This window comes from Myotis yumanensis, unplaced genomic scaffold, assembly GCF_028538775.1.
Source record: "Myotis yumanensis isolate MYYU_CA2020_CCGP unplaced genomic scaffold, mMyoYum1.0.hap1 SCAF_14, whole genome shotgun sequence".
Classification (NCBI taxonomy): domain Eukaryota; kingdom Metazoa; phylum Chordata; class Mammalia; order Chiroptera; family Vespertilionidae; genus Myotis; species Myotis yumanensis.
This window is the reverse complement of record NW_027223765.1, coordinates 2,650,138-2,672,523: the sequence shown is the minus strand read 5'-3', so window position 1 is coordinate 2,672,523 and position 22,386 is coordinate 2,650,138. Positions and strand designations below refer to the sequence as shown.

General features: G+C 39.5%; 1 protein-coding gene across 2 annotated transcripts in view; it reads left to right on the top strand.

Moving 5' to 3' along the window:
* The window catches only part of DCAF1 (DDB1 and CUL4 associated factor 1), a 49,109-nt gene that overhangs the window by 5,714 nt on the left and 21,009 nt on the right, over positions 1-22,386 (top strand). For both annotated transcript variants that reach the window (XM_070391355.1, XM_070391356.1), the window contains exons 2-12: positions 1,644-1,761; positions 7,576-7,652; positions 9,708-9,781; positions 12,034-12,147; positions 13,880-14,017; positions 15,438-15,950; positions 16,255-16,356; positions 17,611-17,769; positions 20,206-20,385; positions 20,866-21,075; positions 21,754-21,923. In XM_070391355.1, the coding sequence (XP_070247456.1) occupies positions 1,652-1,761; positions 7,576-7,652; positions 9,708-9,781; positions 12,034-12,147; positions 13,880-14,017; positions 15,438-15,950; positions 16,255-16,356; positions 17,611-17,769; positions 20,206-20,385; positions 20,866-21,075; positions 21,754-21,923 (1,847 nt within the window). In that variant the 5' untranslated portion in view covers positions 1,644-1,651. The remainder of the gene's footprint in view (positions 1-1,643; positions 1,762-7,575; positions 7,653-9,707; positions 9,782-12,033; positions 12,148-13,879; positions 14,018-15,437; positions 15,951-16,254; positions 16,357-17,610; positions 17,770-20,205; positions 20,386-20,865; positions 21,076-21,753; positions 21,924-22,386) is intronic.

The window sequence follows — 22,386 nt, the reverse complement described above, 5'->3', positions numbered from 1 at the left end:
GAATGGAAAAACTGGAGAAATACGAATCATGCCTGGAGTTTAGTTAGTAGTAATGTACCAACGTTGGGTTTCTTAATTTTTGACACTGTACCACTATAAGATAGGATGGTAACATTAGAGGAAACCGAACTGGGTGAGGGGTATATAGGAATTCTATCTTTGCAACTTTTCTGGAAAGGTAAAATTCCAAGAAATTTATTTTTAAAAATGCATATGTAGTTAGTAATTACAGTAAAAAATACAGCCTGGGTTTTCTTAAGGTCAGAAGTCTATTTGTCAGTCATACCTGCGGCATTTCCTTTGTAACTTTTAATTTAATTTTAATCTTTTTGTTTTTGGAAATATTTGTTCTTTTTTGTAATTATGAGTAGCCCAGGTGACATGAATCACTACTACTAGAACTGTCTCTACATTATTAAAATGCAAATGTTTACATTTTAGATACTTTTACATACTTCTTTCGGCCTTATGGTGGATATCTTTAGAAAAGTGAACAGTAATCCTAGATCAGATAGTAATCCCTTTCTGGTGTGTGAAACTTTTTACAAAATGGTTGCTCTATCAGTGAAAATAACACATTTTGCATGGCAGGAGCTGACATTTTGAACCTAAAACTACCTTGGCCAATAAGTTGATCTATAAACCATCTAAACATTTGGGTCTCATTCCCGTTTGGAGCCTCTTGTAAACCTCTCTTCCCAGTGTAGGTATGTCTCATGCAGCTTCTCCAAGGCCTGTCTCAGCTCCTTGTCCTGGTATAACCCCCTGGGCTGACCACTCAACCCAGCAGCCTCCTTCCAGGAAATCGCCTATGAGAAAGGTTAGGAAGCGCGAAGGACAAATGGGCTTATAATACTCCTTCCCAGCTTTCATGTTGGTAATGATAACCACTTTGTTAAGACTTAAATGTTGTTTATCTTTCATAGAACTTTCCCTGAAGACTTAAAAAAGAGCAAAACATTTTGGGGAGTTGCTTTTGCTACATTTTGTATTTTATTATTTTTATTTATTTATTTAAATATATTTTATTGATTTCAGAGAGGAAAAGGGGGGAGAGAGAGAGAGAGAGAGAAGAGAAAGAAAGAGAATCATCTATCGACTGCTTCCTGCATGCCCCCTACTGAGGCTCGAGACCGGCATCGAACCCAGGACCGTTCAGTCTGCAGGCTGACGCTCTATCCACTGAGCCAAACCAGCTAGGACTACATTTTGTATTTTAAAAAATGTAGTCTCAAAGTTTTGGAGCTCAGCTGTCTAGACCTGGGATCATTTATGTATGGAATGTAGGTATATACACTTTTAAGGGGTGAAAGGGACCATAGCTTTTGTCTGATTCTCAAAGGAGTTTCCTGATCCTAGAAAGTTTAAGAATCATGATTTCAATCCATTTCTCCATCTAATTTGACGTTAAGTGAACTGAGGCTGAGAGAGGTGACGACTTGCTCATCATGCCTTGAGTGATTATCAAGGCTCCCAATCCCAGGTTTCTCACTGTATCACAATTAAAAATTTTTAAAGGGTTAACATTTTCATGCTTTTAATTACTTTCCATGCTTGTTTATTCCTTTTCTTTCCCCTCACTTTCCTTTTTTAGGAAGTATGTCAGGTTTATTTATCTTTATTATTATTTTTTGCTTCCTTAGGCCCAGCCATGACTACGGTAGCAGTACATGTGGACTCTAAAGCTGAGCTCACTACCCTGCTGGAGCAGTGGGAAAAGGAACATGGCAGTGGGCAGGACATGGTACCTATTCTTACCAGGTATGGACAATTAATTTTTAAAAAAATTACTTTTTAAAGAAGGAAAACTTGTAGATAGTATAGGAACATTTCACCTTCACTGTGAATTCTAAATCCATTTATTTCCCTTTCAAAACTAGTCTTTATCTCCCTACTTCTTGAAGCTCTTTACATTCCTTTTTCAAAAAATTTAATTAAAAATTTATCTTTATTGTTGAAAGTATTACAGATGTTCCCCCCTTTTTTCCCCCATTGACCCCCTCCACTCTACACCTGCCCCTTCCACACCTTCACCACACTATTGTCTGTGTCCATAGGTTATGCATATATGCATATACATTCCCTGGTTAATCTCTCCCCCCTCCCATCCCTTCTTAAGTGTGTTACCTTTCCTTTCAGGCCCTTTGTTCTCTTTCTCCTCTGTAAGTTGTTCTGCCTGTTTTTTTTTTTTCTTCTTCCTGTTAACTGATTTCAGAAAGGAAGGGAGAGGGAGAGAAAGATAGAAACATCAGTGATGAGAGAGAATCACTGATCGGCTGCCTCTTGCACCCACACTGGGGTTTGAACCTCCTGGTTCATACGTTGATGCTCAACCACTGAGCCAAGCCAGTCGGGCTCTTCTGCCTGTGTTTTAAGTCCAGGGCTTTGTTTGTGGTTTTCTTTTCCATTCACCCTAAGTATTCTCCAGAGATAGCTTCATCTCCGTCCATGATTTAAAACATTATTCCTATGTTAACTTTCAAATCTCTATTTCACTTCAGACCCCGCTTTTTAAAATTTCAGATACATTTCTCAGCTGTTTGTTTCACACATCTTTACCTGTCTATTGCACAGACACCTACAGCATACCATGTCCAAAATAGAGCTTATAGCCTTCATCCTCCCTCCCTCCTGTTCACAGCTTCTTCCATGCCTTGGTGTAAATGGTTTTAAACTAAACAACTGAAAACCATCCTCTTTTGTGTATTCCTCTACCAGCACAATTTAGTCATCAAGCTCTGAGGAGTCTGCTTCCTCCTCTGTACCATCCCGTCACCGCTTTCTTCATTAGGTATCAGCTGGTTCTTGCCTGGCCCGTTAGGCAGTGTGTATTATCCCTTTGTCTCCAGCTTACCCTCTTTGAGTACGTCCTCCCCTTTGCTGAAAGATGCATCTCTCCATACACAAATCTGATTGTCATATTGCTATTCCCGATTCTTCCCTGGTTCCTGTTTTTCTACAGAATAAAATAGAAACTTTTTATTTTCTAAACTGATTTCAGAGAGCGAGAGGAAGAGGAAGGGGGGTAAAGGGAGAGAGAGAGAAACATTGATTGGTTGTTCCACTTATTTATGCAGTCATTGGCTGTTTCTTACATGTGCTCTACCAGAGATCACAGCTGCAACTTGGCATATTGGGACGATGCTCTAACCAGTTGAGCTAACCGGCCAGAGCTAAAATGTAAACTTTAGAGTGGTTTATGAGGCCACTTGTATTTGGCCCCCACCTCCTTTTTCTGCCTCAGAGTGTGGTTTCCTTCAGCAAGGAGGAGTACCGTATTTTCTGATGTCTGGTGTATCGGCACTACGCTCTGATCAACTGAGCCACCTGGCCAGGGCCAATGATCTATTTTTTAGGGATAAAGAAAACTGATCTTATGAAAGTTTAAACAGATAAATGCATTTGTTCATAACTGCTCTGATACATGGGGAACATGTGAAAGTACAGGTTTTTTTTGAGGACAAATGTTGACTGGTAGAAAGGGGGTTTAATTTGTAGAGGCATTGGAGATTAAGAACTAATCACAAGATACTTGAAATGCAGCCACAGTGAATTAAAGGATCTAAGGATTGTGCAGTTATATGTGGATTATTGATGTAACTGAAAGAAGAGAATCATAAATGGGGATCATGTTAGCGGTGGATTCACTCAATTGCTCTAAAAATTTTATCAAACACACATACTCAACAAAAATACTCAAATGTTTTATTTTCAAGGCTCTTTCACATTTATCGTTTTTGACCATCATTGTCGCTATGCTAAGTTATTCAGCAATGCAAAACCTAAAATAGAGGGCCCTGTCTTCAAGGTGCTAACCTTCTGGGAAGCAACTAATGGATAAGAAACAGTGCAGAATAGTACAAAATCCTATATAATAAAAGGCTAATATGCAGATTGTCCCTTTGACTGGGAGTCGATTGGGAGTTCAACTGGGAGTTTGACCAGGGGGCTGGGCCAGCGGGCCAACCACCCTTGGCCCCTCCCCCCCAGCCGGGCCGGCCTGATTAGCCCCAATCGGGGTAGGCTAGCCGGACCCCACCCCACCCATGCACGAATTTGTGCACTGGGCCTCTAGTAATATACATCTAATGAAGTGCTAAATCTGGAGGTATTGTTCATAAATATTGTGGAGGTGATGAGAATGAAAGAACTTGAATGAGTCAGCTTCTTTTATTCACTCAACAAATATTTGAAGACCTTTTGTGTGTCAGAACTCAATGAGACACTTCTCTGAATCTCAACTTCCTCATTTGCTACTAAAAGCATCACTGAGAGTTACATTGTTAAAAGAAAGCCATCCTCAGAGCTACTTGGGAAAGCCTGCATAGCCAGACAGTGGAAAACAAGGTTAGAATCCTGGTTTTACTCCAATTCCAGTGGGCTTTCCAGTCCAAGATGAGGGAAAGTTTCCTTGGAAAAGGGATTTGAAAGATGGTAGAATATAGCTCCATGAAAAGCAGAGAAATAGGTTTTCTAGAAAATGTGAAAAATGTGACTGAAAAAGGCTTTGAGGAGAGAAGGGACCGGGGCACATTTTGTAGCAGCGAGGAAATGGGCCCCACCAGAGTGGAGGGTGAATAGGAGGCTGGAACGGGAAATTGTATGGAGTAAAATCCTAAGAAGATCTTCACGGTTAGAGGGCAGTTTAAGGGACAGGATGAATTCAAAGAGTAGTTTACTTTAATAGGGCAACTTCCACCCCCTCCAAATTGTGGGTCTGTTAGTTCACTGAGTTTTGAAGTCCCTTCATGTTTTTTTCACCTGCTTCTCAGTGGCCGCAGGTTTGGGTATTTGGTATGTTCCATGAGAGCAATGAGCCCTGCCTGGGTAGATTGGTTGGTTAGAGCGTTGTCCAAGTACGCCAAGGTTGCAGGTTCTATTTCAGGTCAGGGCACATGCAAGGAGCAACCAACGAATGCATAAATAAGAGGAACAAATCGATGTTCCCTCCCTCCCTCTCTCTTCCCCATCCTCTTTTTAAAATCAATACATAAATTTTTTTTTTTTTTAAAAAGAAGAAGCAGGCAATGAATTACAGGTCTACTTAATCTTTTATTGACCACTACTTTTTTTATGATCTTTTGACACATTTCTTAAGAAAAATGTACCGCTGTTTATAACTTTAATTGATTTTATTATTTATGTTATTTTATTTATTATATCAAGCCTTTGACTTGATTCTGTAAAAAGGGCCTGGCATTGGGCCAAGCTGTGTGAGCTTAATCCACATTATTGAAATATTACTTATATATTGTAAAGTACTTTGCTTGATGGATTTTTTTACTTGTAAAACTATCACCCAGATCAAGTTACAGAACTTGCGTAGCACCTCCAGAAGGCTCCCTCCTGCCCTATGCCAGTCAGTATCTACCTTAGGTTGTTTTCTGTTCGTTTGATTCTTTCTTTTTAAAAAAATATATTTTTATTGATTTCAGAGAGGAAGGGACAGGGAGAGAGAGATAGAAACATCAGTGATAAGAGAGAATCATTGATTGGCTGCCTCCTACACACCCACTATGGGGATCAAGCCTGCAACCCAGGCATGTGCCCTTGCCTGGAATCGAACCCGGGACCTTTCAGTCTGTAGGCTGACGCTCTATCCACTGATCCAAATTGGCCAGGGTTGATTCTCATTGTTAATAGTAACAACACCTAAATAGCTCTCACATATCAGGCTTTGTTCTAAGTAGAGGACATATATTAACTTAAACCTCAAGGAATAGGTACTGTTACCATCATTTTACAGATGAGGCACAGACAGGTTAAGTAATTGGACACACAGTTAATGGAAGGTTTGAACCCTGGTGATCTGGCTCCAGAATCCATCTTTTTAATTTCTGCTGTGTTATATTGCTTAGTTTCAACTGGCGATTCTAGTAGGTCTTATGTAATTTTACATATATTTTGTGTAATTGCCTTTTGTGGCAAAGATAATTTTCAGTTTAGAGGGAAAGGTAGAAAAAGTAGAAATAATTCTGAGGCTTGATGGGGAAAAACATACCTGAGTGGGTAAGAATTTTTGCAGGGAGCTTAACCCTAAGACTAGGAAGTATGGTTTTGTGGAAATGAAACATATAGGAGAGTTTGAGTTAGGACAGCATCTAGATATTGGAGGGTGGGACAGCCTTGTATTTGATTGCTGTTGTAATAGATTACAATGTCAGTCTTGCTTAGGGTTCTCTTGCCCTATCCTGTTTGATTCAGTGTATAGAGCGTCGGCCTACAGACTGGAGGGTCCCAGGTTTGATTCTGGTCACGGGCACATGCCCAGGTTGTGGGCTTGATCCCCAGTAAGGGGCGTGCAGGAGGCAGCCAATCAATGGTTCTCTCTCTTGCTCCCTCTACCTTCCTCTCTGAAATCAATAAAAATATATTTTAAAAAAAGTTTAAAAGTGATTTTTCTTGTTTCAAAAAGAATGCATGAATACAAAGGGACTCTCTCTCTCTCTTTTGCTCACTCTTGCTCTCCCACTATCCTTCTCTCTTCCTCCCTCTCTCTCCCTCTCTCAAATTGATATAAGATTAAAAAAAATTCTGTGAAAGTAGCCAGATATAAAAAGAGTGTATGGATTCCATTTATATGAAACTGTGGAATAGGCAAAACTAATCTCTAGTGAGAGAGAGAAGATGAGTGGCTGCTTGGGTGCATGGGTGGGAGCTTATGTGGGGGAAGAATGTTGTAGGCCAGTGATGGTGAACCTATGACACACGTGTCAGAGGTGACACGCGAACTCATTTTTTTGGTTGATTTTTCTTTGTTAAATGGCATTTAAATATGTAAAATAAATATCAAAAATATAAATCTTTGTTTTACTACGGTTGCAAATATCAAAAAATTTCTATTTCTATATGTGACACAGCACCAGAGTTAAGTTAGGGTTTTTCAAAATGCTGACACGCCGAGCTCAAAAGGTTCGCCATCACTGTTGTAGGCTGAGGCAACAGCACAAAGAAAGGCCCTGAAGCAGTAATCAACTTGGACTCTTTGAAAATCAGAGAAGGCCATGTTACTGCAGCTTAGTGAAAGAGGGATGGAGGAGAAGTGGTCAGAGATGCAGACAGAATCTGGATTATTCTAAGCCATGATAGTACTTGGGTTTAACTCAGTTACTGTGGTAAGTCATTGGAAGTTGGAGGTTGAATTGTCAGATCAAGCATTGAAGCAAAAAGCAAAGAGACCAGTGCAAGCAGTCCAGGCAGTTGATGATGGTGGTCTGGACAAGGATTGGAATGGTTAAAATTTGGAGAAATAATTGAAGTCAAGAGATATTTTGAAGGTAGGGCTAACAGGAATTGTGAGGGATGAGGAAAAAAACGAGGGTTTTAATGATGACTCCTAGATTTTTGGCTTCTGAGGGGATAACAGTGCTATTTTTTGAGACTGGAAAGGGGAGAGGAATGATTTTGGGAGTAGAAATTGTTTTATAAGATTGTTGTTTAGATCTCTGTTTATCAGAAAAATACATTTTCTTAACTTTTTGCTTTTATTTACACTTTGACTATTGACTATTGTAGGTGGTGGCACATGTTTTTATATGCTTGTCTAGAGTTGACCCTGTCTTCCCTTTGTGCTAGGATGTCTGAATTGATTGAAAAAGAAACTGAAGAATATCGTAAGGGGGATCCAGACCCATTTGATGATCGACATCCTGGTGAGACCTGTGTTCTAAACGTGGCTTTAATGTTCTTACAAAAGAAAATTGCTTAATAGAAAATATTTTCCAATTGAAATCGCATATTTCATGCTAAGTTTTAAGACCTAATATTTGTTAAAATATTGTTCAAGGTGGGAGCAGTGAGGAAAAATAAATTTCTGGAGAAATTGAAATAATTTGTAATATTTACATATCAAATAAATGTAGGTATACCTTATTGACTCATTTGGTGTGATTACAAAGACTTAAAAAGAGAAAACTGTTTTCTCTTTCTGACTTTTAAACCCAAAGGTGTCTGTGCCTTTACCTCTTTAACAATGCTAACGTTTCTTTACTGATGGTGAACGGAGCTGAGAACGCATTCAGCGCCTTGCTTTCGTTATGAAGTTGATACTTGGAGCCTTGAATAATAAACAGCCTTCTTGATGTCTGCCCTAGTGTTTGGACAGCTACAATATGCCCTGACACAATTTGGTTTTATTTTGGGCTGATTTAATTAGAGTCATGACAACGAAGCCTGCTTTGGCATGGAATTCGATTTGCTATATGGAACTTGAGACGCTATTTCATGTTCTCTCTAAGGCAGATGACCAGTGGGCAAAGCTTAAGTCTTGTAGGGGCCTACACTACACTAAACTTTCTCTCAAGAGCCAGACCTTTGTGGAGAGAAGAGTCTGAAATTTACAATATGGAGAGATAGTGAAAATGAATGGGAGTTACAAAAGTAAGAACATTATATATCCACCTGAACGTTGCAGGGTTTATTTCTATTTCTTAGACATTTGTTCTCAAATGTAAGTAAGTCAGGCATTTCACATTGAGTGTCCAGTTGTTTATGGGTGTTCCCTGCTGCCCTGTCCTAGGCATCCCCACTTGTGACTTCAGGGGACTTATTTACCTGTTTAACCCACATTTTTAGTAAGGCAATCGGAGTATGAAATATAAAAATGAATGTGAAATAAGAATTTTAGTTAATGTATGGCATTATGAAAAGAACTAAAAAGAGAGATAATCATGCTTAGTGATAATGCCTTAGAAAGGATGAAATGGTAATGAGGTAGAAGGGAGAGACAGAAAGATACGTTTTTTTTTCAGTAGAAATGTAAAGACAATTTTTTCCTCCCTATCTCTCATGTTAAGCAATATTTGTCATTAACCATAATTTCTATTAATAAATATAATGGTCTTAGTTCCATCATTTCTAAACATAGAAAGTTGGTAATCTGAGGTCCTCATTTGTTTTTATGATACTAGTCTCTAACTTTTCTTTTTTGTGAATTACTTTGGGATACTAATTACAGCTTGGGAAAAACTTCATATCAGCAACTTACATCTTTTTTCATCCTTTGACTAAATTTTTCACTCTAATGTTTTGAAAAGAAAACTAAAGATAGATAGTATCTGTTTTAAAAACAAACCTCTCCCAACCGTTAACCGATTATTTTACTTTTAGGCTGTGTGTTGAGTAGATTTTAGGTTCTTTGTCTCCTTTCTTTCCCCAGGGGCTCAGAATTCAAAGCCAAGGTTACAGCATCTTTAGAGTTGGTGATTGTTAAGGTGATTCCCACCCCCCCACCCCCCCAGCCCGGGATGTCTGCAGTTTTGAGGACACATCCCTGCTGCTGTTGGCCTTGTAGTTGAAAGGGGGACTGGACTTGAAGCCTGTCTGTCCCAGGCCACCCATCAAAAGAAGTGTTGCTACCTTTCTGAGGCTGGGAAGTCAGGGGTTTTCTTGTTGTAGGTTCCTTTCTGATTCTTATATATATATTTTGTATACATTTGTACATCTTGTATACACTTCACATTGCTGGCCTTGGTCTAGTGCTCATTTCATTCAGCATTGCTATGTAGGCAATAGCCTGGGAGATGGGACGGTGAGTTTTTATATTGTCACTTTTAAGAAATCTAATTTATCAAATAATCTTTTCTTGTTTCTATTTCTTTTTGTTTGGTATTTTAATAGTATTTATAACAACCAGGGTGCCATTACAGAGGTCTAAGTTGCTTGACGGGGATGGCTTACTTATTCCTTTGTTCCCCCTCTTTTGGTAGGTCGAGCTGATCCAGAGTGTATGCTGGGCCATCTGCTGAGAATACTCTTCAAGAATGATGATTTCATGAATGCGGTAGGTTTGCTTCTTACTTTTCTCCAGATTATCATCAGTAGATGCTGTACGTTATTGTTGTTTTTCTAAATAGTTTACTTTCTCCTGAGGCCTTGACAAAGTTGGGAATAGAGTGGATAGGTTTTTAATTTGGTGAAATGAGAGTAATCATGGCCTCATCCTTAGCAAAGTCCCAGGTATTTTCTCAAGGTGTGTACTTTGTTCAGTTGAATATTGGTGAGAGCTCCCAAGGCACCTGTGTTTATTTTTGGACAAGATGATTTTGAGTTTGGGAATATAGGAGTCCTCTTGGGTTCCTCAATAGAAAAATAAGAGTGATGTATGCGGCATGATTCTGCATTGACACTGCATTGTGTTCATTGGGAATGTCGATGGAGAGAAAGGTGCCTTCTCTAACTCAGGACTGTTGAGGAGTAAATGAGAGGGGAAATACACACATACACATCTCCCTCACAGCTCCTAGACATAGTCATTGTCCAGTAACTATGGCTGTTTTTGGAGGCAGAATGTCATGATGCTTGAGAACATGGGCTTTGTCCGGTGGGGAGGATCCATGTTTTGAGTTTAATGCATCTCCATCATTGACTGATCTTTAGGCAACTTAAGCTTCTCCAGGCTTTATTTTCCTGATCTGTAAGATAGGGGTTGATAGTTCTTACCATAAAAGGTTTTTATAATCCTTGAATGAAATTAAGCATGAAAAGTATTTAGCACAGAACTTGGTTCATGAGAGCTCAGTAAGTATTAGCTATTATTATCTATACTAGAGGCCCGATGCACAACATTTGTGCACAGGGTGGGGTGGGGGAGGTCCTTCAGCCTGGCCTGTGCCCTCTTGCAACCTGGGACCCCTCGCTCCTAACTGCCCGCCTGCTCCTGCCTTACCGCTCCTTAGCGCTGCCACAGAGGTGGGAGAGGCTTCTGGCTGAGTGGCGCTCCCGCTGTGGGAGCACACTGACCACCAGGGGGCAGCTCCTGTGTTGAGCATCTGCCCCCTGGTGGTCAGTGCACGTCATAGCAACCGGTCATTCTGGTCATTCCAGTCTTCTGCCCTAATGGTTGCTGGGCTTTTATGTATAGAGATTGTATTAACTTCCCAATTTATTTCTCTATTATCAGTGTATCTTCTCAGCTTCAGATCACTTCCAGCTGCTTTCTAGACAGTCCCACTTGGATATCCCCCACGGACACCTTGAATTCCACGTGTCTAATTGTTTGGTTCACAATCTGTTTCTCTTGTTCTCTAGCTCAGTAATGTGTCCTTGTCTAGCCAGCTAGAAGTTACCTTTTATTCCTCCAAACTCTCTAATTCAGTGGTCTTATCATTCCTCCTCCTTAGCCTTCACAAGTTTCTCCACTTCTTTCTGCCCTTATTGCCAGACCTAGGTTTAGCCACTACCATCTCTCACTTGGTTACTTCAGTAGCCCCTATGGTTACTGAGTTGTTTTGGGGGAATTTGATTGTAAAGCTCCAGAAGAGATTACATATGATGTCATGGCTCAGTGGGTTCATAACTATAGTAATTAAAGGTTTGCCTAGCCAGTGTGGCTCGTCATACCTGGGTTCCATCTCTGGCCCCAATTGGAGACAGCCAGCTGGAGCAGCTCAGTGGCTAAGCTTCGAACTATGAACCAGGAGGTCAAGGTTTCATTCCCAGTCAGGGCACATGCCCGGGTTATGGACTCGATCCCCAGTAGGGGGCATGCAGGAGGCTAATGGATGATATTTTTCTCTCATCGATGTTTCTATCTCTCTATCCCTTTTCCTTCCTCTCTGAAATTAATAAAAATATATTAAATAAAAATCAATAAACACATATTTAAAAATAATAATTAAAGGTTTAATTAGTAATTGTTAGGTACGGTCTTCTTTAATACCTTGTAGGCAAGCGATAAGAGTATATTAAGGATTTGTTAGGCTTTATTAATTTGACTGGGTTGAATTTTAGACAAAACATATTCCTTTCCTGTCCTGGACAGGTAGCTTGGTTGGTTGGAGTGTCATCCCATGCACCAAAGGTTGTGGGTTCAGTTCCCAGTCAGGGCACATACCTAGATTGTGGGCTCCATCCCCGGACAGGGCTCGTACGGGAGGCAACATTGATTGTTCTCTTTCGTATATTTCTCTCTCTGTCTCTCTTTCCCTCCCTCTCTTCCTTCCTCCCGTTCCTCCTTCCTCTCTCTAAAATCAATAAACATATCCTTGTGTGAGGACTATAAAAAATAAAAACTATTGCTTCTTTTCTTTACAGCTGGTGAATGCATATGTGATGACAAGCCGAGAGCCCCCTTTAAATACTGCAGCTTGCAGACTTCTACTGGATATCATGCCAGGGCTGGAAACGGCTGTTGTTTTTCAAGAAAAGGTATTTATGAAAAAGAAATATCACCTTACTTTGTAATTGAGTAGTGATAGGTTGATTTGCCTTTGTTAAAATAATTGTTACAGTTTTTTCTTATTATAATAGTAATATATGTTAAAGAAATGGAAGAAATCAATATAGTAAGGAAAAGTTATTTATTTTTTCCTTTAACATATATTTTATTGATTTCAGAGAGGAAGGGAGAGGGAGAAAGATAAAAACATCAATGATGAGAGAGAATCACTGATTGGCTGCCTCCTGTATACCCTCTACGGGGGATTGAGCCTGCAACCTGGGCATGTGCTCTGACTGGGAATCAAACAGACAGTCAGTCACCTCCTGATTCATAGGTCGACACTCAACCCCTGTTACACTGGCCAGGCAAGAAAAATTTAAAAAGTAATTATTTTAATGAGTACTTGCTGCTTGGGTGCCACAAAAAGTATTTCAGAGAATAACATCGTAATTATTGCTGTAATTTGCAGTATTGTATATTAAGATCTTCAATTAGCTAACACTGCAGGAGACAAAAAAAAAATTTTATATCCTTGTCAAAATATTTTAATGTGATTTCATAGTATTTTCTTATTCCTTTTATTTCTGTAAAATTGATGGTAATGTCTCATCTTTTATTTTTTTATTATTTTTAATATATTTTTATTGATTTTAGAGAGGAAGGAAGAGGGAGAGAGATAGAAACATCAATGATGAGAGAGAATCATTTATCAGCTGCCTTCTGCACGCCCCCTACTGGGGATCCAGCCTGCAACCCGGGCATGTGCCCTTGACCAGAATTGAACCCAGGACCCTTCAGTCCGCAGGCTGATGCTCTGTCCACTGAGCCAAACCAGCTAGGGCTCATCTTTTATTTTTGATTCCAATAATTTGAGTCTTCTCTCTTTTTCTTGGTCAGTCTAACTAAAGATTTGTCAATTTTATGGGTCTTTTCAAAGAACTTTTGGTTTCATTCATTTTCTGTATTCACTATTTTATTTATCTTCACTCCCATCTTTATTTCTTTTTAAAAATATATATTTTTATTAATTTCAAAGAGAGGAAGGGAGAGGGAGAGTGATAGAAACATCAATAATGAGAGATAATCATTGATCAGCTGTGTCCGCATGTCCCTTACTGGGGATTGAGCCCACAACCCGGGCATGTGCCCTGACCAGGAATCGAACCGTGACTTCCTGGTTCATAGGTCGAAGCTCAACCACTGAGCTATGCCTGCTGGGCAGGACTTCTCAGCATGAATAATGTTAAATGTGCATTGTAAACTTCAAGAGGGATGTAAAAATTTTATTGCTCCCCACTTGGTCATGGAACCTTTGTGGTCTTAACATCTGAAGTAGGTCTGTATTATGTGGCTGTTGATTTTTAGCTTGAGTTTTAACATCTAAATAGGATTGTATTTCACAGGTGCATAGATATTTAACTGAAACCATCTACTATTAGACACTTAGTTTATTTGCATTTTAAAATTTTATGACCAACATGAAAATATTAATTTTTTTTCATAAGACTGAGATCTTTCTTGTATCTTTAATTATGAAAATAGTTTTTTTCCGCAGTGTTGATCCCCAGTGTGGGGTGTGCAGCTGATCAATGATTCTCTTTCATCGTTGATGTTTTCATCTCTCTCCCTTCCTCTCTGAAATCAATAAAAATATATTTTAAAAAAAAGAAAAGGAAATAGTTTTTTTCTGAATTGTACTTTTTCATTTCCTTATTATAGGAAGGAATTGTCGAAAATCTTTTTAAATGGGCCCGAGAGGCTGATCAGCCATTGAGGACGTATTCTACTGGACTATTAGGAGGTGCTATGGAAAATCAGGACATTGCTGCCAACTATAGGGATGAAAATTCACAGCTGGTAAGGACTATATTAAAATGAATTTTTGTATAAGATGGGAGAATAATCAAGTTTTTTCTTGCTACTTAAACTTGAATAGGTAGATCTTATTACCTTATACTGGAGTGTACCTGTAATTTCAGTATTTTCCGATTACTTTTCATAAGAGTTTTGATTTTACTTTTTTTTAAACTTGGAAATGCTGTTTTTCATCTTGTCAAGGATCATGATAGTTAATATACCAAATAAAAAATAGTACCATTTCCTTTCCTCCCTAACAGTGGGTTATGAAAATTTTAAAACATAGGACGAAATTGAAAGATTGAAAGAATTTTACAGTGAACAGATGTATACATACCACTTAAATTGTGAATATTTTACTGTACTTATTTTATTACATATTCATCCATTATTATTTTTTTAAATGAAGTTCAAACTAAACTGCTGGCATAATCCCTCTTTTTTTTTTTTAACATATTTTTATTGATTTCAGAGGGGAAGGGAGAGGGAGAGAGAGAGACAGAAACATCAATGATGAGAGAGAATCATTGATCAGCTGCCTCCTGCACACCCCCTATTGGGGATTGAGCCCGCAACCCAGGCATATGCCCTTGGCCAGAATCAAACCCACGACCCTTCAGTCCGCAGGCCGATGCTCTATCCACTGAGCCAAACTGGCTAAGGTTCTCTCTTTTTTTAAGATATTTTTTTTATTGATTTCAGAGAAGAAGGGAGAGGGAGAGAGAGATAGAAACATCAATGATGAGAGAGAATCATTGATCGGCTGCCTCCTAATCGAGCCCACAGCCTGGGCATGTGCCCTTGACCGGAATCGAACCCAGGACCCTTCATTCCGCAGGCCAGTGCTCTATCCACAGAGCCAAACCGACTAGGGCCCTCTCTCTTTTTAAAACTAAGCACAATACCACATTTTAGGATTGGCTCCAAAAATAAATACTTAAAAGTAAAAATAAAAAATAAATGATGAACTTGAAAAACAGATTATGTAACCACATATAATGTAGATGGCCATTTCTATAACTTATAACAGATACAAGTTTGAGAAACCACATTTACTTTTCAAAGACACTTAAAAGATTGTAAATACTGTATATCTTAGTGTCTGCCTCTTTTAGGTGTGTTGGTCCATTCAGTTCATCTTGATCCTGAGAGGTCAGTTGTGAATGATGTAGTTTATGTGCAGGTCTTGTGGTTTGAGTTCTCTGGGAAATTTTATGGGGAATTAGACTGTTAGCTGTTGCTTATTTTATCAAACTGTAGGAATAAAGTCAACATATTTATTAAATCTTTACTCTTGCCAGGCATTGGGATAAATGCATCAGTATCTAGTTCTCTGTAAGTGAGAATAAATATTTGTTGAGAATCATTTAAATTATGATGCAGAAGAGACAATCCCGTTTATTCCAATATCTATTGATAGGTAGCAATTGTGCTTCGAAGACTTCGGGAGCTACAGCTTCAGGAAATGGCTTTGCGGCAAGAAAGCAAGCGTCCCAGCCCCCGAAAGCTCTCCTCTGAACCCCTTTTGCCTCTGGATGAAGAAGCGGTGGATATGGACTATGGCGACATGGCCGTAGATGTAGTGGATGGTGAGCAAGAGGAAGCCTCTGGAGACATGGAGATCTCCTTTCATCTTGATTCAGGCCACAAGACCAGTAGCAGAATGAACTCGGCAACAAAACCTGAGGAAGGAGGACTGAGGAAAAACAAGTCAGCGAAGCAGGGTGACAGAGAGAGCTTTCGGAAAGCCAAACAGAAATTGGGTTTCTCATCATCGGAACCAGATCGCATGTTTGTTGAGCTGTCTAATAGCAGCTGGTCAGAAATGTCCCCGTGGGTGATTGGCACCAATTACACCCTTTATCCTATGACTCCTGCTATTGAACAGCGACTTATTCTCCAGTATTTGACTCCTCTAGGAGAATACCAGGAGGTAAGCTTATTGGAAATAGTATGTTCCCCCTTTGGAGTTACTGTGCTTATTTCTGTGATATTTTATAGTAACATTTCTACAATGATGTGTTTTTACTCTAATACAAAAAAGTCTTTGCCCCAAACTGGCAAACTGTTATACAGGTTACTTCTGATGAGGCCTGTTTGATCAAAGTGTGCTGGTATGTTTATCTTCATAAAGGAGGGAGGGAAGAAGTGCCTTATTTCTTCTAACCTCAAGATGGAAGAGGAAATAGGTGGAAATAAAACCAAATGTTAAGACTTGTTCTTGGTCTTCATTTCAGTTACTCCCCATATTCATGCAGCTTGGGTCCCGGGAGTTGATGATGTTCTATATTGACCTGAAGCAGACGAACGACGTTCTGCTGACGTTTGAGGCACTCAAGGTAAAGTTCTTACCGATATTTGGTGACTGAACATTTTATCGACATGGATGTGCCTGTGTGTTTTGGTATATAAACAAAAATCAATAGCATCTTTGGGTTTTTATTGCTCAGGGCTTTCTCTTGCCAGAAATATCAAAATAAGAACAAACAAAAAGTTCTTGTTTAGGTAGAAGAGATGACTCTTACCAGGTGCCTCTTTGTGGTAGTGACCTGAGAAAAACCACACGCAGTGGCCTAAGTGTTAGAGGGGAACAATACCTGGTATGGCTGCTTTTTGAGGTGGGAGTGTGGTAGAGGTTTGTGTAACACAAAAAAATGAGTATAGAGGAAGGGATTTGAATACTATAAGTCTGAGTCTGGGTGTTGGGAGAACTTCTGAACAGGGCACATATCTGTTGTTTTTGCTACTGACTTTGGGGAGATCTGCACAGGTAACAATTCATGTAATTGTAAATCTGTGTTGTTTTATCTGTTTCTTGTGCCTGTGTCACCACCCAGAAGACATGTTGGAGTGAGAAACGGGAGAGGGTGCTCTAGCTCTTCCAAGGCCCCTCCTCATCGGCCTGGACTCAGAGCCATTAAGCAGCCTGCTGCTTGCATTGCACTCCCTGCCCTTACAATTGCCGAGAAGATAGGGTCTACCCAGAGAGGCTAGTGGGAATTGAATAGGGAGTTAACAAAAGTTAAGATAAACTTTAAAAGTGTATTTAAAATGCATTTTGGTTAGTTCTAAAAATTTACTAGTTTTGATAATTTGCTGAAGATTGTTCTTTGGAGAATATATTTAGGATCAGTGTAAATGAAATGACAAGACAAAAATGGAATCTTAGAGTGTTTTTTAAATTTGTTTTTCATAAGCACTATTTGTTTTATTTCTGTTAAGAGGATTCCCTGTATTTAGCAGCTTAATTTAATATTTTGGAATTGATCATGTGATTTTTCTAGATCAGAGATTTTCAGTCTTTTTCATCTCATGGCACTCATAAACTAATTAATGAAATTATGTGGCACACCAAAAAAATGTATTTTTTGCTGATCTGACAAAAAAAATAGGTATAATTTTGATTCATTCACATCAGATGGCTGCTGTTCTGTTGGCTGTTGTCATTTCTTTATTCGGTAATTTAAAGGAAAAGAGGTCAGTGTCCCTGGCTAAATAGTCAGGTATTGCATGTCTTAAAAATTCTTGTGGCACACGGGTTGAAAATTGCTGTTCTAGATAGTTCTATGGTAACATGTGTCACCTTTGTTTAGCACCTAGCATCTCTCCTGCTCCATAACAAGTTTGCCACAGAATTTGTTGCACATGGTGGAGTACAGAAATTACTGGAAATTCCTCGCCCCTCTATGGCTGCAACTGGTGTATCCATGTGCTTGTATTACCTGTCCTACAACCAGGATGCCATGGAAAGAGTAAGTCCAGTCATTCAGGTATATGGGAATGGGATGGGTGGGGGGACAGCCTAGCATATTTATAGAAAAACTTTTGGATAAGAAAAAAAAAAGGAGTAAAATTTTTTAAAAAAATATATATTTTGTTGATTTTTTACAGAGAGGAAGGGAGAGGGATAGAGTTAGAAACATCGATGAGAGAGAAACATCCATCAGCTGCCTCCTGCACACCCCCTCCTGGGGATGTGCCTGCAACCAAGGTACATGCCCTTGACCAGAATCGAACCTGGGACCCTTCAGTCTGCAGGCCGATGCTCTATCCACTGAACCAAACCGGTTGGGGCGGAGTAAATTTTTAAAAAAATTATTGTCTAAAGGATTACATATAGTATTACATAGGTCTCCTCTTCCCCTCATTGACCTCTCCCAGTCCACCTCCACCCCTCTGGAGTAAATTTAAAAAAAATTTATTGTTAGAGCAGAGAGAGAGAGAGACATGTGACTAATTGTTCCACTTATTTATGCATTCATTGATTGCTTCCTGTATGTGCCCTGACCGGGGATCGAACCAGTGACATTTTAATGCACAGGACAATGCCCATCCAACTGAGTCACACCTGCCAGGGCTGGAGTAAATTTTAGTGAAAGAAGCAAGGAGCCTGAATGTCTTTACAAAGATTTCTAAAAATATAAAATTGTTTAGGAAAAATCCCTTTCCCCCCTAAATCTATGGGTGGGGTGGGGTGGTGGAAGCAAGATGGATTGGGGTTTTATTTAGTTTTTGCCATTTCTGTTGCATTAAGATTAGTCTTGAAGCTCTTTTAAGATGTCCCTCAGTGGTGGTATATTTTGCATTTAAAAAAAAATATATTTTATTGATTTTTTACAGAGAGGAAGGGAGAGGGATAGTTAGAAACATCGATGAGAGAGAAACATCTATCAGCTGCCTCCTGCACACCCCCCACTGGGGATGTGCTTGCAACCAAGGTACATGCCCTTGACTGGAATCGAACCTGGGACCCTTAAGTCCACAGGCCGACGCTCTATCCACTGAGCCAAACCAGTTAGGGCTGTTTTGCATTTTTTAGTAAATTTATTTTAAAAACAACAGGTGGTGCTTTGTGTGTGTTAACAAATAGTTTGTGGTAAAGATAGTAAAATCATTTTAGTTGTTCTCAGGGCTCCACAGGTTCCTAGTCTAGTTCTTATGTTTTTCCAGTTCAGACTTTTTATTTACTGATTTTAAAAATGTGTAAGCTGCCTGACCAGTGTTGTTCACTGTTTGAGCGCCAACCTACTAGTATAAACCAGTAGGTTTGATTCTAGTTAGGGCACATGCCCAGGTTGCAGGCTCAGTCCCCAGTAGGGGGCGTGAAGAGGCAGCCGATCGATGATTCTTTCTCATCATTGATGTTTCTATCTCTTCCTCTCTGAAATCAATTATATATATATTAAAAGGTGTAAGTAGATCGGTAGATCGCACATTTAAAAGTAATGGGTCCCCAGACACCCCTGGGGGAATCTTATTTCTATACCTGGAACATTTTTTTAATATTTCATGTGATGTGGCTTTTTTGGTAGAGTGAAGTTGGTAAATTCTTTTGGGCCTATGTCTTTGTTCATCTTTGCATGTGTATTAATAAGGCAATGTTTTGATTTTAATGTTTTTTCCTCTTGAGATCAACATTATGCAAGGGTATGTAGTCTTTTAAGAATAGTAACCTAATATGTGTGCATATATAGAAAGCAATTATGGCTAAGATAGAGAGAAAGTACCAAGCAAACCTGGGCAATGCTTTAGAACAGGGGTCCTCAAACTTTTTAAACAGGGGGCCAGTTCACTGTCCCTCAGACCGTTGGAGGGACGGACTATAGTTTAAAAAAAAAACTATGAACAAATTCCTGTGCACACTGCACATATCTTATTTTGAAGTAAAAAAACAAAACGGGAACAAATACAATATTTGTATTTGCATGTGGCCCACGGGCCGTAGTTTGAGGATCCCTGCTTTAGAAATCCTTGTCTGCCCCACAGAATGTGTGTGAATGAGCCAGAGAGCGAATGGCTGCTCCACCTGTAGACTTCAGTAGCAGAAGGCTAGGCCGCTTTTACACCCTGGGACAGTCCCTTACTCTCTGAGCCTCTTCCTCATCTGTTAAGTGGGAATCCTAATACCTGTGTAACAGAGCATTGTGAACATTAAAGGATGGACATATTTGCAAAATTTGGTAGTGAGTGTAAGTCGAATTTAAATAGTTATCTTAAATGTAGGTTGTTTTCAGGTTTGGACTAGATTGTTATAAAATTTCATTTGTAACTTAAGCTTTAAACTCAGAATGACTTGACCAGGAATGATCATTGTATTGTATCTATTGACACTGGTGAATTTTTCATCTTTTTGCAAAGGTTCTTTTACACTCAAAATTTAAAAATGGTTTTATTTTTATATTTTTCAGGTTTGCATGCATCCCCACAATGTTCTGTCTGATGTGGTGAACTATACCCTGTGGTTAATGGAATGTTCTCATGCCTCAGGATGCTGCCATGCTACCATGTTTTTCTCAATCTGTTTCTCCTTCCGGGCCGTGTTGGAGCTCTTTGACCGCTATGACGGTCTTCGTCGACTGGTGAACTTGGTGAGGTTCTTCAGTGGTTTCTCTTTGCAAGAAGTAGGGGTCCTGCTGGTCTTGGCTGCCCTGCAGTGAGAGGAGGCTTACTGGAGGAAGTTTGCTATCGGTTTTTCTCCCTTCAGTCACAAGTTTCTCTTCCTCTTAAGTGTTTAGAGGACTCTGTGCCATTACAGACATGCCTTGAATTTAGTAATCTTACAGGGGGAATTGCAGTCAATAATCTCGATCTTTCTAAAAGCAGAAGGTTTTGTGCCTGTATGTTTTTAAACAGGATTGAAGGCTATGTAATCTCTCAATATGGGTTTACTGTTTTGCTTTCATATGGCCATTCTTAGCATGTATGGAAAGATGTGCAGTGTTAATTGGCAGTCTCGTTGAACATAAAAGTTTACTGAAATCTTTTCCCTTTTTTCTTCCTATTGGTTGTCTCCTCCCATTCCCCCCTCCCCCCGCCTTTGTCTAATTCTTTTGCTTCTTTCTTAATAGATCAGTACTTTGGAGATTCTAAATTTGGAAGATCAGGGTGCACTTCTGAGTGATGATGAAATATTTGCTAGCCGCCAAACTGGGAAACATACCTGCATGGCCTTGCGCAAGTACTTTGAGGCTCACCTGGCCATTAAATTGGAGCAAGTGAAGCAGTCACTTCAGAGGACTGAGGGTGGCATTCTTGTGCATCCGCAGCCCCCGTACAAGGTGAGGGCCTTACTTGAAAGGAGCTGTTAATGCTCTGTACCACTTGTGGGCCTGAAACTCACATTCACATCACTGGAGTCTGCAGAATGGGTATTGCTGTATGATGCTTGTCCCTTGTGGAGGCAGATTACCTGAAAATGGATGCAGCAGGTGGATTTCAAGGATGCATTTTATTCCCAGTTGTGAGTTGCTACTTCTCTGGGATACTCATGAACTGAAGTGTGTGTAAAAGGGCGGTCTTTTATGAAAAGTAGTACATGTCCTACTTTCTATGTGAAATTTCTGAAAGGTGCATCTATAACTTCATTTCTCAATCATTTTTGGACTTGCTATGTTTTGGGATGAAGATTAGTATTTGCATGTTTTAAAAATCACAAGTTGAAAAGAAACCCATTATTTTACATGCTGCTTTTTTTTCTTCTTAAGCTGGGAAATAGATGCATGCACTAACAAATTGAATCTTCTGTTACCTTTTTGGACAAAATGTACCATTAGTCCAGTTATAAATGAAAGGTTAAACATTCATTTTTTCACATGTGGCCTATAGACGGAAGGATTGTAGAAGTTGAAAGTTATTATTACTTAGCTTTATTGTTAAAACCTGTTGGCCATTGAGCTGCGCTGGAGAAGGTAGCAGGCAGATGATAGTTCTTTACTAATATGTCTCTCTCCTTATAGGCGTGTTCGTATACTCATGAACAGATTGTGGAAATGATGGAGTTTTTGATAGAATATGGCCCAGCGCAGCTCTACTGGGAACCTGCTGAAGTCTTCCTCAAACTTTCTTGTGTCCAGCTCTTGTTGCAGCTTATCTCTATTGCCTGCAATTGGAAGACCTATTATGCCAGGTGGGACCAGAGGGAGGTCTCCAAGGAGATTAGCTTCTGCTTTCTGCTGAGGTTGATGTTGGTTTCACATAGTGTATGCTTAACAAATATTTGGTGAACAGAATTGAAATTTTGGGCTCAAAGCTGAGAAACTAGATTAAGCATGATGATACCTTTATTAATTTACAGACTATTCATTTATATTTATGGTCCTGGTGATTATAAATACTACACATAGGCAGGGGTCAACTTCTGTACTCTGAGAGTTACATAATTTACATGGCGATAGCGCAGAGGTAGGGTGGAAATCCTGTCTGAGACTGGGGTCCAGTGTTCTTTGGCATTAGACTTTAGATGTCTCTGCTGCTTGACAGTCATATAGAATGTTTCTCTTATCTTCACATGAAAGTGTATTTTTTGCTTTTGATGTGATTTTCACAGTTCAGTTAAAAGCAGCCAGCAGAGCAGGATGAAGCTCTGAGAG